This window comes from Halichoerus grypus, chromosome 9 (genome assembly GCF_964656455.1).
Source record: "Halichoerus grypus chromosome 9, mHalGry1.hap1.1, whole genome shotgun sequence".
NCBI classification, from domain to species: Eukaryota; Metazoa; Chordata; class Mammalia; order Carnivora; family Phocidae; genus Halichoerus; species Halichoerus grypus.
In genome coordinates this window covers 39,340,375-39,355,419 of record NC_135720.1, presented here as the reverse complement: position 1 = coordinate 39,355,419, position 15,045 = coordinate 39,340,375, and the positions used below count along the sequence as shown (strand labels likewise).

At 33.3% G+C, this 15,045-nt stretch overlaps 1 protein-coding gene across 1 annotated transcript in view; it reads right to left on the bottom strand.

Annotated features, from left to right (window-relative positions):
* TRDN (triadin) overlaps nt 1-15,045 on the bottom strand; it is a 291,637-nt gene that overhangs the window by 209,438 nt on the left and 67,154 nt on the right. The window contains 1 exon segment of the mRNA XM_078055860.1: nt 9,751-9,810. Within this exon segment, the coding sequence (XP_077911986.1) occupies nt 9,751-9,810 (60 nt within the window).

Sequence of the window (15,045 nt, the reverse complement as noted above, 5' to 3'; positions counted from 1 at the left end):
GAAGTGCTCGCATCTATTTCTGGGCACATACCAGCTATTTATAGTGATGAGAATGTTTCGTGGATTGATTGTGACAAATATGAAAATCTAATACATTTATCTTGAACGGCTTCCACTGACTTCAGATAATCAGAGGCAACCCTCATGGGGCCATGCCACGTCCAGGAACCACGCACGTCTGTAATTAAGTGTGGGATTTCTCCCCTTTTCTTCTACCACTTCGTTCTAATTCTTTATGCTGCCTACAGTTTACAGATGCATGCTGCAAACCAGTCTTTGTTAATTTTGAGCCTCTCTCTCTAGAGATACTACCAATAACTCCTTTAAGAATCTTTACAAGGGGCCTATTTGCAATGCTTAGAAACCTGTCATCTTTTTAAATAACAGATTATTTCTAGGAATGAATAAAGAGGGCTGCTCTGGGATGATCATCAATAATTTTTTTTCATTGAGATAAATATTAGGCATCATGAATTCAATTCAATAAACATATCATGGAGCTGGCAAAGTATGAGAGAGTAGGGATTTAAAAGCAAACATTTCTTAAAGGTATATATAAGGCAGACAAGAAAGACTTGCTAGGGAGAGAATGATAATGATATATGATCATTAAATCAGAAAGATACCAGGAGTGGTGAGTAGAAAATCACAAATTTGCTGTATTTGGACACAAGCACCACCCCCACCACCACTATACACTTAAATAGTGCTTCTTATGCTTGTCATAGTCAGGTAGTCTTTTCAATGTTTGTGTCAATGCATGAATTAATCTGCAAGTTAACCCTAAAAAGTAATGTCTATTATCCCACGTTGAAGAAGAAGTAAGCACCATGCATATTTGTTCAGTGCTGTAACTATAGAATCTAGCATAGTCCCTAGAACTCATCTAAAATACACTTAAATCAAACTCATTCTATGCATATAATGCAAGATTTTTCATACGATCCTCACCATAACACTGTAAATTATGTATTATTGCCTTCATGATGTAGATAGTAGAACTAAGGCCAAAAGACATCAGATGGCTACAATGGGCAAAATCAGTGCTGTATGTTATGTGTTGATGTGGATCTGAAAAAATGTTTTCCTCTCCTTAACAAAATTCTGCTTGTAACTATTCACAGATATGTGCTCAATGACTAACGAAGAGCCGACACTCAGAGAGCCATGGACTCTTAAGTGCACTTTGACCATCTGCTAATGTATTCTGCCACAATCGTATCAGCCTCATTTGACAGAGGAGGAAATGAAGGCCTAAAGAGATTGATTAATTTGACGAAGTCATATTTCAAGCAAGTGGCAGGGCCTAGAATTGAAGCCATGCAGTCTGGCTCTGGAGTCTCTGTGCCTAGCCACCTGATATCACTGCCTGAAATGTCCATGCATTGGATGGCTGGATGGCTACCTCTGAAGAATCAAAATAAAATAATGCAAAACAACAAGAATCAGCCAAAGAAGGAAAAGAAATTATTGCTCCTTTCTAGGTTATGAACAGGTTAGTTCTAGCACTTTTCTTATGCCACTGTGTTTTTAATAAGTAGTCACACATACTTCACTCTTCACATTTATATCTAAACCTCATTTAAGTTTCTACCACGTGTGTGAATTTTGTCAAAATGGTTTATAACTTTTTGAGTTGCAACATTAATTTCTTAAGTTACTTATACACAGTTTCCATCACCACCTATAGGAACAATGACTTAGTAAATTTAAATCCTTTCTTCCTTTAAAACCATGTTTTAGGTTCATCAGCTTTAGCAATTGTTCATAAACTTTATCCCATTTCCAATCCCTTAAGCAGATGCCGCCTGATCAAACCCTCTGAAATGCTGGTTTCATGTCATTGTTCTACTTAAAATTTTTCAGACTCTCTTCCACGCCAAGTTTCAGCTTTGCCTGATTGACCGAGCATCTGTAATGTCACCACAAACTTATCACTTCTTGCTGATGTTTTCTCATCTTCATTTATCTTGTTGTCAGTCTGATATCCTCATTGTCATACAAACACATCAATTTCACATGCACTGCCATGTCACATCCCTGTGTGTTTTCTCTTCCATTCATATCAAATACTATCCATTTTTCAAGTTCTAGGTATCTGTTTTCTTCTCTGACATCAGGAATCACAGATGTCTCTCTGAAACTTGTAACATTAGTGGTGGTATTATGCAATCTAACTCCCAACTTTAGCCTTTTTCTATCATTTATTCATTCCTTTTTCTCTTTCAAATACTCATCCACTCCACATTGAAGTTAGAGATCATCCTTTAGTGTTCTTACATCCCCTACTGTGCTTGGTCTGGGACTGCTGAGCATGCAGAAGGTATTCAGTTATTTGTACACCGACTTACTTCATTCACTCTTTTGGCAACCTCATTTCCACCATTGACCTCTCCCCGAAACTGCACACTTGGTTATCTAACTGCAGATAACTTCAGAAGTTGCTGTGAGAATTTAATGAGTAAAGTGTATGAGAGTACCTGGTATGAGCCTTGGTATTTAGCAGGTGCTTAACAAATGATGTTTGGATGGGAATCTTCACATATTCCCCTTTTGCAACTGAATACTATCTGTGGCTTTAAGTATAGAAAATGGGTTCCAAATCTCTTTTCCCACCCCGCCCACTCCCCGTGAATTTTGACCCACTTTCTTCCTTTACTTCCTATTTAGGGTTTTTTGTTTGCTTGTTTGTTTTGGTTTTTCAGGCCAATAACCTCTGAAAAATCTTACTTTCCTCTCCTTTGGTATTCATGATAATAAATCCCATGATTCTACCTCTGTGATATCTCTAAAATCATCTTAATTCCCTTAATCACATCTACCAAGATCAATCTTCACTTCTTCTCCTTGCACACATTCTAACTGGTCTTTCCAATTCTATTCCCTCCAAACCTTTTTGCACAAATGTTTACAATTCTGTTTCTCTTTCTAGGTTCCCTGAGTGTCAACCAAAGTGAACCACTTGCAGTTCCCCATCTATGCCTAAAAAATCAGGGAGCTTTGGGCTTTAGAATTAGTCAGGCTGGGTTTGAATCCCCTGTCTGGATTGTGTTTGACTTGGACAAAACTCTTAAATTCTCTCTACCTCAATTCTCTGTTCTGCAAAACAAGTATGATGATATAGTCCTCCCAAGGTTTTATAAAGATTAAATGAGATTATTTTAAGAAACTAATGGAGAATAAACACTCAACAGCTGGTAGTCAGTCACAAAAGAACATTTCAAGATAGTGTGATTCTGTGCCTGAAGTGTTATCCCTTCAGTCTTTATGTCTTTATCCTTAAATTCATATAGACAGAGTCTACCAATGTCTCAAGACCCATTTCAACTTTTTTTCTTCCATAAGATCTTCTCTGATTTTTCACATTAGAAGCACTATCCTTTTTGCAGTAAATTTGCATAGTAAAAGAGAAAGCAAAAACATGGGGAGAGGACATGTGCATATACTTTCTTATTTCATCATCTTAAAAGCCTTAAGAAATACATTTTAATAAAAAACTGAGACTCAAAAAAATTTTTTAAACACAAGGAAAGTATTTAAATCCTGGCTTGTGTGACCTTCACATTTATGTTCTCACCATTGATTCTCAGTGTGCTATCAGGGTCTATTGAAGCTAATCATAGTGTTTGAGTTTTGGTTTGGTTTGGTTTTGAACAATTGTAACTACTTGTGGAGACTGATCTATCTTGTCTTATCTTTTCTTATAGGTCTTCCAAGGAACAGAGAAAAAAATTACTTATTTTTTAAACGGAATAAAATTATAAATAAAATTTATTTTTATAAATAAAATTATAAAATTATTTTTTAAACTCATTCTAACTTGTAATTATTATGTGGCACCATTGGACAAATTTAAAAATCCAGGACACATGATGGAATGTTTTTTTCCCCCTATCTTGAACATTTCTATTTCATCGACTTAGGAATTATTTCATTATTACTCATCAATTATTCCCAACAATGCTACAAATGACTAAAATAATAAGAAAGAATAGAAAAATTATAGAGTTGCCTAGAAGGATGATGCAATTGCAAAATAAACCATCATTAGCTCATCATCATTCAGTTTTCTTATTGTTGTGACTGAAGTAGTGCATCATCACTTGAGAAGGTATAAAAGAAGTCTAGAAACATTCTTATGGTCTACTTTTAGTTTCACTGAACACAGTTCAGAATTTAGAAGTTCTATTTTTCATCTATAACTGCAGAGAGAAGAAAACTGACAGAGGAAGATATTTCAGTTATTAGATGAATCAGAAGACAAATGCAAAAAGAGAGATAACAGTATGCTAAACTTTAATGATTAAGGTGAAATTGAAATTGATCACTCAAATGAAATCTCAGACTCTGAATATTCAAATAACAATGAATTTTCTCAAGAATCAATGACTGAAAAACTCATTTCAAAGGACAAAAAGGAAATATGGTATTCTCATCCAGCTAGTCCTTCAACCAGAAGGACTTTATCATGCAATATTTTGTAGCAAGAAGCTAGCCTATCTCATTTTGTTAGAAGGGTATGTTATAGTACCTTTTCATCTTTTATAAAAATCTATGTGCCAAAATTCGTGGTTTTTAAGTGGACAAACGCTAAAGAAAGGTAAAGGCAGGTATCAGAATGAAATCAATAATGTATACATAAAAAATCATTGGATTTATCATTCTAAATAATAAATAATGTTTATTAACCTAAAAAGTGTCTCACAGCTATGGGATGGAAATGATATTTTTTCGATGAAATTATGAGCCTCGAAGATCTCAAAAACTCGCCTGCTGCGTTTTGATGATGCAAATTCTAAAAGAACCAAACGTAATATTATGCTAGAACCTATGAAAGATGTGTTTGAAATCTGGAATTAGTATCTATTAGATGCATATATTGCAGGTTTATACATGGCAATTGATGGGCAGTTAGTTCCTTTCTGAAGATGTTTCCAGTTTGGAGTATATACACCTTCAAAATCAGAAAACTGATGAAATAAACTTTTAGCTTTGCTATGTTTAAGTTCTTATCACAATTTTCCCTCTCCTTTTATTCTTACTTCCATAAACCCTTTTTTAAATGATTTAAAATATTAAAAAACATTAAGAGGTCCAAGTGGTAAGTGGAGGTAACTATTGTTCCTAGTATATTGAGATTAGCATGTACATTTTCTAAGCCTCTGTTGCATCATTATCAACTTATTCTTGGTTATAAAGTTATTTATGCCATGTCTTATCTCTTTTCTGGACTATCAGCTTGCTGAGGGGATTCAACAAATATTTACAGAGTTAACATGAAAACTCCCAAAGCTTTTATTTTGTGAAAATAATTAGACGTTTGGAACTAAAGTGAGTATGTTTTCATGGAACAGTATTTTTTAGAGAAAAGTAAAGCAAGGCTGAATCTTACCTAGTTTTTTCCATTATAGCCAATTGAGCTCTGAAACACATTAGATTAAACCATTAAATAACAGTGACTATAATGCAATTACATTTGACCTCTTCTCAGCAGGATCAAACCAAAAACGCAGTTAGGCACAACTGAAGTTCGAGAAAAGGCTCTTAATAAAATGAGAGCTAACTTATTCCTGGAGGCTCTTTCTGGCTGTGGACTTAAAACCCACAGAATTGGAATACAGGCTGCCAAAGAATACCTTATTTTAGTCAGAGAAGATTTGGGTAGGTGAATACCTTCAATTTTAAGACAGTAAATGACACAGAAAGTGGAATAAATCACCTTGACGTAAATTCTTGGCTCAAGCAAAAGTCAGACAGCAGCCGGAATTTCAATGGTTGGGGTAACTTCTAAGGGATAAACTTTAACTTGTACTGAACTTTAATCATAATGGCTTTATGATTATGATTTTTTTTTTCATACAGAGATGAAAAGGTGAAGAAAGTGTTAAAACGACTAAGCAAACGCATACGAGGCCTGGTTCCTGTACTGGAAGGACTGATTCCCTTATCTGTGGTAAATATAAATACGTCTGTGAGCCATGTGATTTTTTTCCTTATTGAAATTTACCTCTTGCTTAACTCAGTTGACTTCGCCCAGCAATACATGCAGTCCATTTGGCCCGGGGGAACTTGATGAAGAGGAAATGTGAAAATGCCTAACAAGATCATGATGGTTCTTTAAGAGTCTACATAAATGAATGAAATTATGGGTATGGCTATCACTTAAGAAAAATGTGCTTAGCAGCAAAGTATTGAAACGGAAATTGGAGTTACTGGAAGGTTGATAAAGATAAATAAATCTAAAGTCATTTATCTTCACCATCAGTACTATCAATTTCTAAAAGCAAAACCAAAAAAAAAATATATGAAACACCCTAAATTTGAGTCTCTATGTAGCTACTAATGTCTGCATTGGCCAGTTTTCATAATTCTCTCATAAGAAAATGACAACCAGACTACTTTAACCCTAAAAAGTGTGCATCATCAGCTTCAGGACAGCCACCTTAGAACAGGATCCATCTGCTCTCTCTCTCTCCTTCCCTCCTCCTCTTTTCCCTAAGACAGGTTAGGGACTATTCAAAACATGTTCTATAACATTGACCATGTACACAATCAAGAGATCTAACGGCAGGGTTGTTAGATCATTTAAGAGCAGCAGAGACAGTATTTCTAGAGAAGGGAACACTTCAGTATCCATAATACCCCTAAAATTATACATTGTATGTATACATCTACTCCAATTGCCAACAGGGCCAGCCTTAGTAACACATACTCATTTACTAGGTTTAAATAGAATTTTCTTAATTTTTCAACTTGATGTAGAGTGAGTCAGTACAGGAACATTTTAATTAGATACAACGAAATGATATGATCCTTATACTTTATGCTGGCTTATTAAGATGGTCCCTGTAATCGAGGTGGGGAGTGTTACTGACCATAAGATAGTGCATATTCACTAAAGAGTTTCAAAAAGAGCAATTCAGTTCATTTTTAGGTATATCTTAGCTAAAAAAAAATGTTAAGACTATCTTTGTTAGAAGTATTTTATTTAATGGGATAAAAAAGCAAAACTTGGGACTTATGTCATGGTGTCAATACATTTCATTAATAAGGTTTTCCAAATCTGAACTGTGATTTGGGCTACTTTTGAGGGTGTAGCAACATTATATAAGGGAAGTACTTTATCCCAAAGGGAAAAATCAAATTATAGTTTACAAAATTCATTACCAATAATTAATAATGAACTTTAGCTAAACAATAACAGGTGTTCTACTAATCCCAAACAGAAACAGATGGAAGCACAAATGTTTTATAAATACTGGATACATGCAGATCAATAAACTTGGCAGGAATTGTTTTATTCTCTAATTGTCAGTCAGAGTTAAAGTCTTATCACTTGCATTTTCTCTAAATTAATATGCCCAGATAAATCTTGTTTCTCAGTCCTTATTTTTCAAAACACAGACCATATTTAGTGCTTTCTTACTCCATCTTATGTATTGTCTCACCAAGAAAGGTAATATAAATATTCTTTCTTGTACACCTATGAAGTTTCATAGAATTTGTTACATGAAACAATAGGCTTACCATACAGGTTTCCCTTCTCCAGCTTCTTCCTCTCACCCCCTGAAATGCTGAAATACAGTATTTCTCCAGAAATACTGATTACATATTCTTTAATTTCTTAGACATTATAGCAATAAGCCTGCAAAATCATGATTATAGGTAGATGAAATAAATTAGGAAGGCAATTAGAAAGGTAAAAAATGATATTAAGAAATCTAATCCTATAGCACTTGGGAATGATTTCCAGGAGTTAGAATATTGGATAATGCTACAGGACTGAACTCATGGCTACTTAGAAAATGTTCACATAGGACTTTAGAAGAGCTCTCCCTGTATGGTTAATAGCAGAATTATCCTTAACTGGTGCAGAGATGGTTTCACTGTTCCTTCTTATCTTGATCTGTTGTTGAATTTTTGGAAAGAAATGATTAGCTTTGTGACTATTAAACTCTTAGCATCCCTCACTGACTTTAACAATGTACGGTTCTCTCTGTCCTGTGAGTTTCTTAGAACTTGTATTTTATGATCAATTAGTAGCTGTATGAATAATCTGGGGGGCACAAAGAGCACATAATTTTCCTCAAACAAGGGAATTTAAAAGCTCATGCTCATTAGAATATAGATTCATATTGCATATAAGTAAACAATTGATCTCTTCAAAGCAAAATATGTGCAGAATATAACTTTCTTAAACCATCACAGTTAAATTGGTCAGCAAATCTGTTACCTAAAATTGACTTAATGATGTATATAGACTGAGAGTCATCAATGTTGTTTCTTTCATGTGGGGTGTTCACCCAGACAGGCTGTGCTATATTGAATGATTTAAAGAATAAAGTTATAATAGTATTTTGTGCATCTACTTAGATGCTTTGTCAACAAATTTGCAAGGTTGTTACTGTGACCTCAATGTAAAGACACTGACGATCATGTGGAGTTCAATGATTTGCTGAAGGGCCAATGCTAGAAAAGGTTGGGGTCAAGGATTATATCTGGATGTACATCTAAAGCCCTCTCCTTTCACCATACTAAACTACTTTCCTGAATGTTTCCATCTAATTTTACTATGATACTATACACATACATTAACAATCATTTTTACCAAGTGAGTCATCATCCAAGTGAGTCACCATGTTTTTCAGGGTTTTCCCTCTCGTTTCAGTTTCTAACTCAGTAAGAAAGTAAAAAAAGAAGAGTAAAAAGATTAAGAAAATGAAGAGGAGGAGGGGTGGAAATTGAATAAGTTACTAGAATTAACTAAATTTTCCAGAGAGCCAAAATTCTCGTGATCTTCAAATTTTCTAGGACCTAGATTTGTTATATACTTGTTTTAAATATGATATGCCCATTTGCCAATAGATGCATAAATGTAATTATACATTTTGGAGAGATTTCCATAAAAATAGCTTAAAGCCAAAGTATAGTTTGCTTTAAACAATCAGCCTCAATTATTCTAACGTAAATTAGCTCCTTCCTTAACAATACCATCTTCTTAGAATTGTTTCCCCGAACAACATAGTAATATCAGTCTTTAAATCTGCAAAAGACCTTGTACAAGCAATCAAGTTATTCATTATTAATTAAGACATTAGTAAAGAATCCCTTGTTACACTGGGCAACAATAAAAGAATCCCTTGTTACACTGGGCAACAATAAAGAATCCCTTGTTACACTGGGCAACAATAAAAGAGAGATGATAGATAAATTGCTTTCAGTAAAAATATTTCTCCATTATGTTGACTATTAACTCCAAGGTTGACTATCTCCATCAATAGTAGATCTCTGGAGTGGCTAACCCTGGCTCATGTGAGAGAAAAAAAATTTTTTTGAAACAAATTAAATATTTGAATTGTGATGGATTTAATATGAATATTTTTCACTATTAAAAAAAAGAATACTTTTATTGTTATAGGGCTTATAAGTTTACCAGAAATAAAATAAGATGATTCACCTCTTCGCTCCAAGATATTATTAAAGATATTAGCATTTTTTGTATATAAAGATATTAGCATTTTTTTTTAGCTTTCAACCTACTTCATTTGCAATAGGCCATGCAGTAATAGACAGTAAAATTAAAGGCCCTAATGCCAGCTATTACTTTTGGTTTTTTTTGGTTTTATTCTAGATCTACACATGCAATATGCAATTTTTGTAAATGAAAATACAGTTTAGTACATAAAAAAGCCAACAATCTTAGAAACGAAGACTAATAAAACAGACAAGTACAAAAATTGTTTGGAATACCTGGTTTTAAATCCCCATGGACAAACATGTCAATCATATATCGACAGAATGCATACTGATCTGACAGAGTAGAAAGAAAAAGAGCAATGAAAAAATGTCATCAACACCTTTCTTTTTTCTAAGGAGAAATGGCTTAACAAAACAAACAAAATAGCACAATTCTATTTTACTACAGTATTCTCTGTGAAGAAATAATTTGCACTCATATGAACACACAGGGGAAGAAAATAAATATAAGGTTTAAACGTAATTAAAAAATGCTCAAAAATATAAGGTTTGATTTATTCCATACAAAAAGAATAACCTTAAAAAACTGAAACAGACTAGTTCAGGGGAATATCATACAGTTGTTCTTTCTTAATCAAAACATTTTTCATCAAATTCATTATAAAAGTCATCATATTAAAGCAATTTTTCTCATTGTTCATATATACACTTCCAATAATGAAACAGAAGTTTTACAACAGGAAATTATTTCCAACTTGGAATATTTTACCAGTTATTCATTCCAAGCCCTTCTGCTAATTGTCTAAATGGAGCTGAGGACGTTTTCTTGAAAAGGCAAGCAGGAAGGCTAACTACTTTGCAATGTGTTAGGGATTCTGCATGGAAATGGTGCTCAATTAGAAGAGTATGTGCAGACTTTCAGCATCACATGATATCATTGTTAAGCTAATTAACTGAGTACTCTTCATGGAAGATATCTTATGATCTTGACTAGTCTATGGTCTATGGAAAAAGTTAAAAAAAAACAAAGGATTTGAACATTTTGGGCAAACTTGGTCAAATTATTTCAGAGTTCTTTTTTTTTTTTTTCCTTTCCCCTCTAAGTTAAAGACATCGCAGTGAACTTTAAATTCTCACATAACTTTAGATTCTGCTGAGGTCATTCCAACTCAAATTTCAGTTGGTGAATTATTCCATAAGTTTTAAAGCTTGCATATTATGAAATTAATCTTGTTCAAGATGATTTACATTTTAACGTTTCTAAATAGGCATTTTATTAATCTAACAAATCCAAAGGCAGCTTTAGGACCAAGAGTTTATTCAATTTACACAACATGACACACCCTTAAGTGCTTGAAATTATGTCTATTAAACATATGAAATAATAAAACTTGTTACTATATAACAAACACACATACAATGATTTTTGTAAACCTTATTCTTTTTAAAGTATTAACAGTATTTTTAGAGTAATCCATTTTATTATGAAACTCTGCCAGGTCTTTGAAAAAATAAATGTAGTTATTGCAGTAAATGTTAAAATATAATCCTTTTCATTAGTACCTAAATATGAGTAAGCCAAAACTTATGAAGTTTCAAGAATTTGCATGTGTGTTGGTTCTTGAATTACAGCACATTCTCCCACAGGTGAAGTGGGAAGCTGGAGGGAGGCTAGTCCTCAGTTCAAGTCCAGGAATCTATTTGTTCCTGGATATACTAGGTAACAGCCAGGGTTTCTAAAACCAGGACACAAGAACCCTATGGCACAGGAGAGAATTAAGATTAACATAAAGAGCATTTTCTCTTTTCTGGACCTAACTGTTTTCCTGAGCAAAATTCTAGACTAGGAGATTTGGATCAAAGATGCAGCAAAATGAAAAAGTATATTTCCCTTACATGGCAAATTTGAGGTTGAGCAAGGGAAGACTTCCCAAAATTTTTAAGCTTTCCCCTTTGTTTCAGTACCTTAAGTGACTATATTCTCTTTAGATTTGTCCTTCCTACAATTCAGAAGTAGTTTCAAAGGGCAATTTAAATATCAAAAAGATGGGGAATGTGTTATAATTCCATGGGTCTAAATCCTAGAATATGCATTTTTAACAAACTCTTCAGAAGGTCTAATTAGACTATCTTCCAGAATCATTGATCTAAAATCCCTCAGTTTTTTGTTTCTTTCACCATGATTCTTAATGACACTATAGCCTTCAGCAACAGCAACAGAGAGTATGTGTGTGTGAGAAGTTGAGAATGCAGGGACTACTTGGAATTTGAAGGGTTTGGGCAATCCCCCAAAATGAAATAATGCTCTCTGCCCCAAATTGTGATGGCATATTTACGCACATAACATGTAGAATAGTATATTGAATTAACTAAAATCTTCATGCTTCGGAGTTTTTTCTTTAACCAACTGCTGACAGTGTAATGAAACTCTTTAGCCTCTGTTAGATTATGACCAAGGTAAAATGCATTTATTATACCAATATTTTCTGGCTCCACAAGTTATTCATTTAATTAATGCACCAATAATCCTATGTGCCTTCAATTTAAGAAAGAAAATCCTTTATTAATTCAAAAAATGTTTAGTTTTTTAATCTAGAAAATTATTTGAGTTACAATTCTTAGGATGTTTCTGTTTTATTTGAGTGATGTTATGATGTTGCATTCTAATGGCACCAATAGGAAAATGAGAGTATTTTTACAATATTTTAAATTAAGAATTTTCAAATATTTTAAATTAGGATGCCCATTTCCATCTGTCCTGAGTGTTGACCTTAACAATGTGCAAGAATTCTAGGCAAGTATATGTTGGGCAACGCCCAGTGTGTCTCCTTCACCTGTCTAAGGATAAAGCAAAACCAAGCCTTCCTGATTTGGAAGATTCATTTCATAGAAATGCTTCTTTAAATACAACTCAAACATTAAACTAGGAAAATTTTCCTAAAGAAAATATGAACTGTTCTATTATGCTAACTTTCATAGTTTTGTGATAATCATTCATATAATTTCATATTTGGTCACCACTTCTTAATTTTTTTTTTCCCCAAATGAACATCTTCTATGAATAACACATGCTGACCATTTCTCTCCTCTTCAAGCAGTGATGGATGCCATTCAGCTGCTGCCTTGTCTGTGTCCCCTGTGGAGTGGCAGCTGAGAGAAAATGCATTCTGGGTGCAGAATGTCAACAGAATGATGAGCATGGGGCATGTGTAGTCTGCTGCTCTACGGTAAATTCATATTAGCTATACTCTCTCTGCCTGCCAAAATTTTGAGATAGTTGTTGAAAAGAAGAAGATGAAGAAGGAAGAGGAGGAGAAGAAAAAATAGGAGGAGGTGAAAGAAGAGGAAGAGGAAAAAGAGGCAGAGGAGGAGGCAGTGGAGGGAGAAGAAAAGAAAGAATGAGCATAGCAGTGAGGTTTGGTTTTCTTTCCCTTCCCCATAGATTTGCCACAGACCTCAGAAAATCAGAGAGCAATGCCTGGTCATGCCAACCTTTCTTACCCTACTTTAAATAGATTGATTAGTCCATAAAAGCTAGATTATGTGGTATATAAGTGTGTATATAAGTTTATGGTAGGCATGTGCATACCTATGCATCTGATTCCCAATGCTTTTTGTGGAAATAGATTGTTTATAAATATATAATATTAAGAGTAATTACATGTGAATATATTTTCATGTATACTATATAATTTAAAAATTGCCAATAAGTGTATGTGCTCCATGTAAAAATCTGTTCCCAGTGAAAGACCTGTAGGCCTTAGTTATCTACAAAGAACTATTTAGAAATCTATTTGAAAAGGACTCAAATTCATTAGGACTAACTTAAGCTAAGCAAATAAATAATCCCTTGCTCAAAGGAGAACTTACGCAACTATTTTAGTATATCATCAATACAAGAGTCTCAAAATCAGAGCCACCTCACAAATAGATTATTTAAAAAACACTACATCTTTGTTTATCATGTTTAGTGAAAACCATAATGTGATTTCATTTTTGTATAAATAAATGTTCTTGAATCTTTGCTTAATTAAAAAAAAAATAATCTACTTATGTGTCTGACCAGGAATTAGAAGTAAAGTTTTGATTATTTACCTAATGATACAGTTATTGAATTGAAGGTAGATGTCTTAATATGGAGACTTACTTTAGCAAATGCATTTACTTAGCTGATAAAATCACATTTGTGCTTTTGTTTCTAACTTTAAGTGATATTTGAATGTCCTTTTAACAGATAAATAGCTCTTTATATGGAAATGAAAACTGTAGATTGAAAATGAAAATGGTAATAGAATGCTATCTTTAATAATTCTGATTACTGATATGAATGAAATACAATATATGTGACCTAGAAAATAAATATTATTTTAAAATGTTCCAGTGATGTGTCTATGTCAATGAAATGTGCCCCCCCACAAAAAAAAACCCAAGATACTAAAAATGGACATCAAAAAGTTTATTCATGTTCCTAGTTGCTAGATAAGTATTTTGATACCCCCATATGTAAGTGGCATGAATTTTTATATACTTTATTTATGGACAAAAAATAAAAATATATTGGTACGTTTCAGCTGCTTTCATGTGATTATTTTCACCTTTAAAGAGCAATCTAAAATGCAAAGTATTTTAACACCTTGATAATCATTTTAAATAGATATATCAGTGAGTCAGAAGATTAATTTTCCTGTTTTCTATCACAGTAAAATAGTCCATTCAAAGTATTTTCTCTTTACTTACTATAGTTCTGTTTTCTACACAAAATATTTCAGAAATAACATATAGTTTTAAGAGAGGTAATAGCCAATATTTTTAATTTTTTCAAGGCAATATAATCATTTTTAAAATTGAAGAAAGATTTTAGGGCTCCAAAGTTTTAATCCCACTCTTTTTTGTCAGTGATCCACAAAATTTTAAATTTAGGTGATTTTCATTTATTTCAAAATTTTGTGGGTCACAAGAAAAGAGAGAGAGACAGAAGTTTTTTTCTTTCTTCTTTCCTTTCCTTTTTAAAATATATCTTCAAAAAATATATATCTCTTGTCAAATAAATCAAAATTTATAAATATTACTTGTGAATTCAAAGGAAAAAGTGATTCAAAGACAAAATACAAGAGAGGACTATGAAGGCAAACACCACATGATCTCACTTCTAGGTGGAATCTAAAAGAAAAAAAGTGTGGATTGCAAATTTCATATCTTGTGTCTTACAATGGTGAAAACTATTTTCACTGTCCAAATAGCTTACTCAGTAATAAAGTTTTCAAAATTTTTAATGAAAGTCTCATAGAAACCGTTCCTTAATTTTAGTCCTCAAATATAACTATTCAAAACTACCAGAGTAAAGGAAAGTTTTATTTTGCAACACCCCTAAGAAGCATTTGTAGGAATAGTCCCTCCAGGGTAGATCCCATATTCTGTACGGGAAGCCTTAGGACTGTGTAACAGCATAGCGCAGGGAATGGACTCTAGGAAGAACAGATTCCAAAAGGGGCAGAGATGTGGGACAAGCCCTTGGCTGCCTTCTGAAAACTCCATCCTTTTATGTTTCCATAGCACCTTTCCATAAAG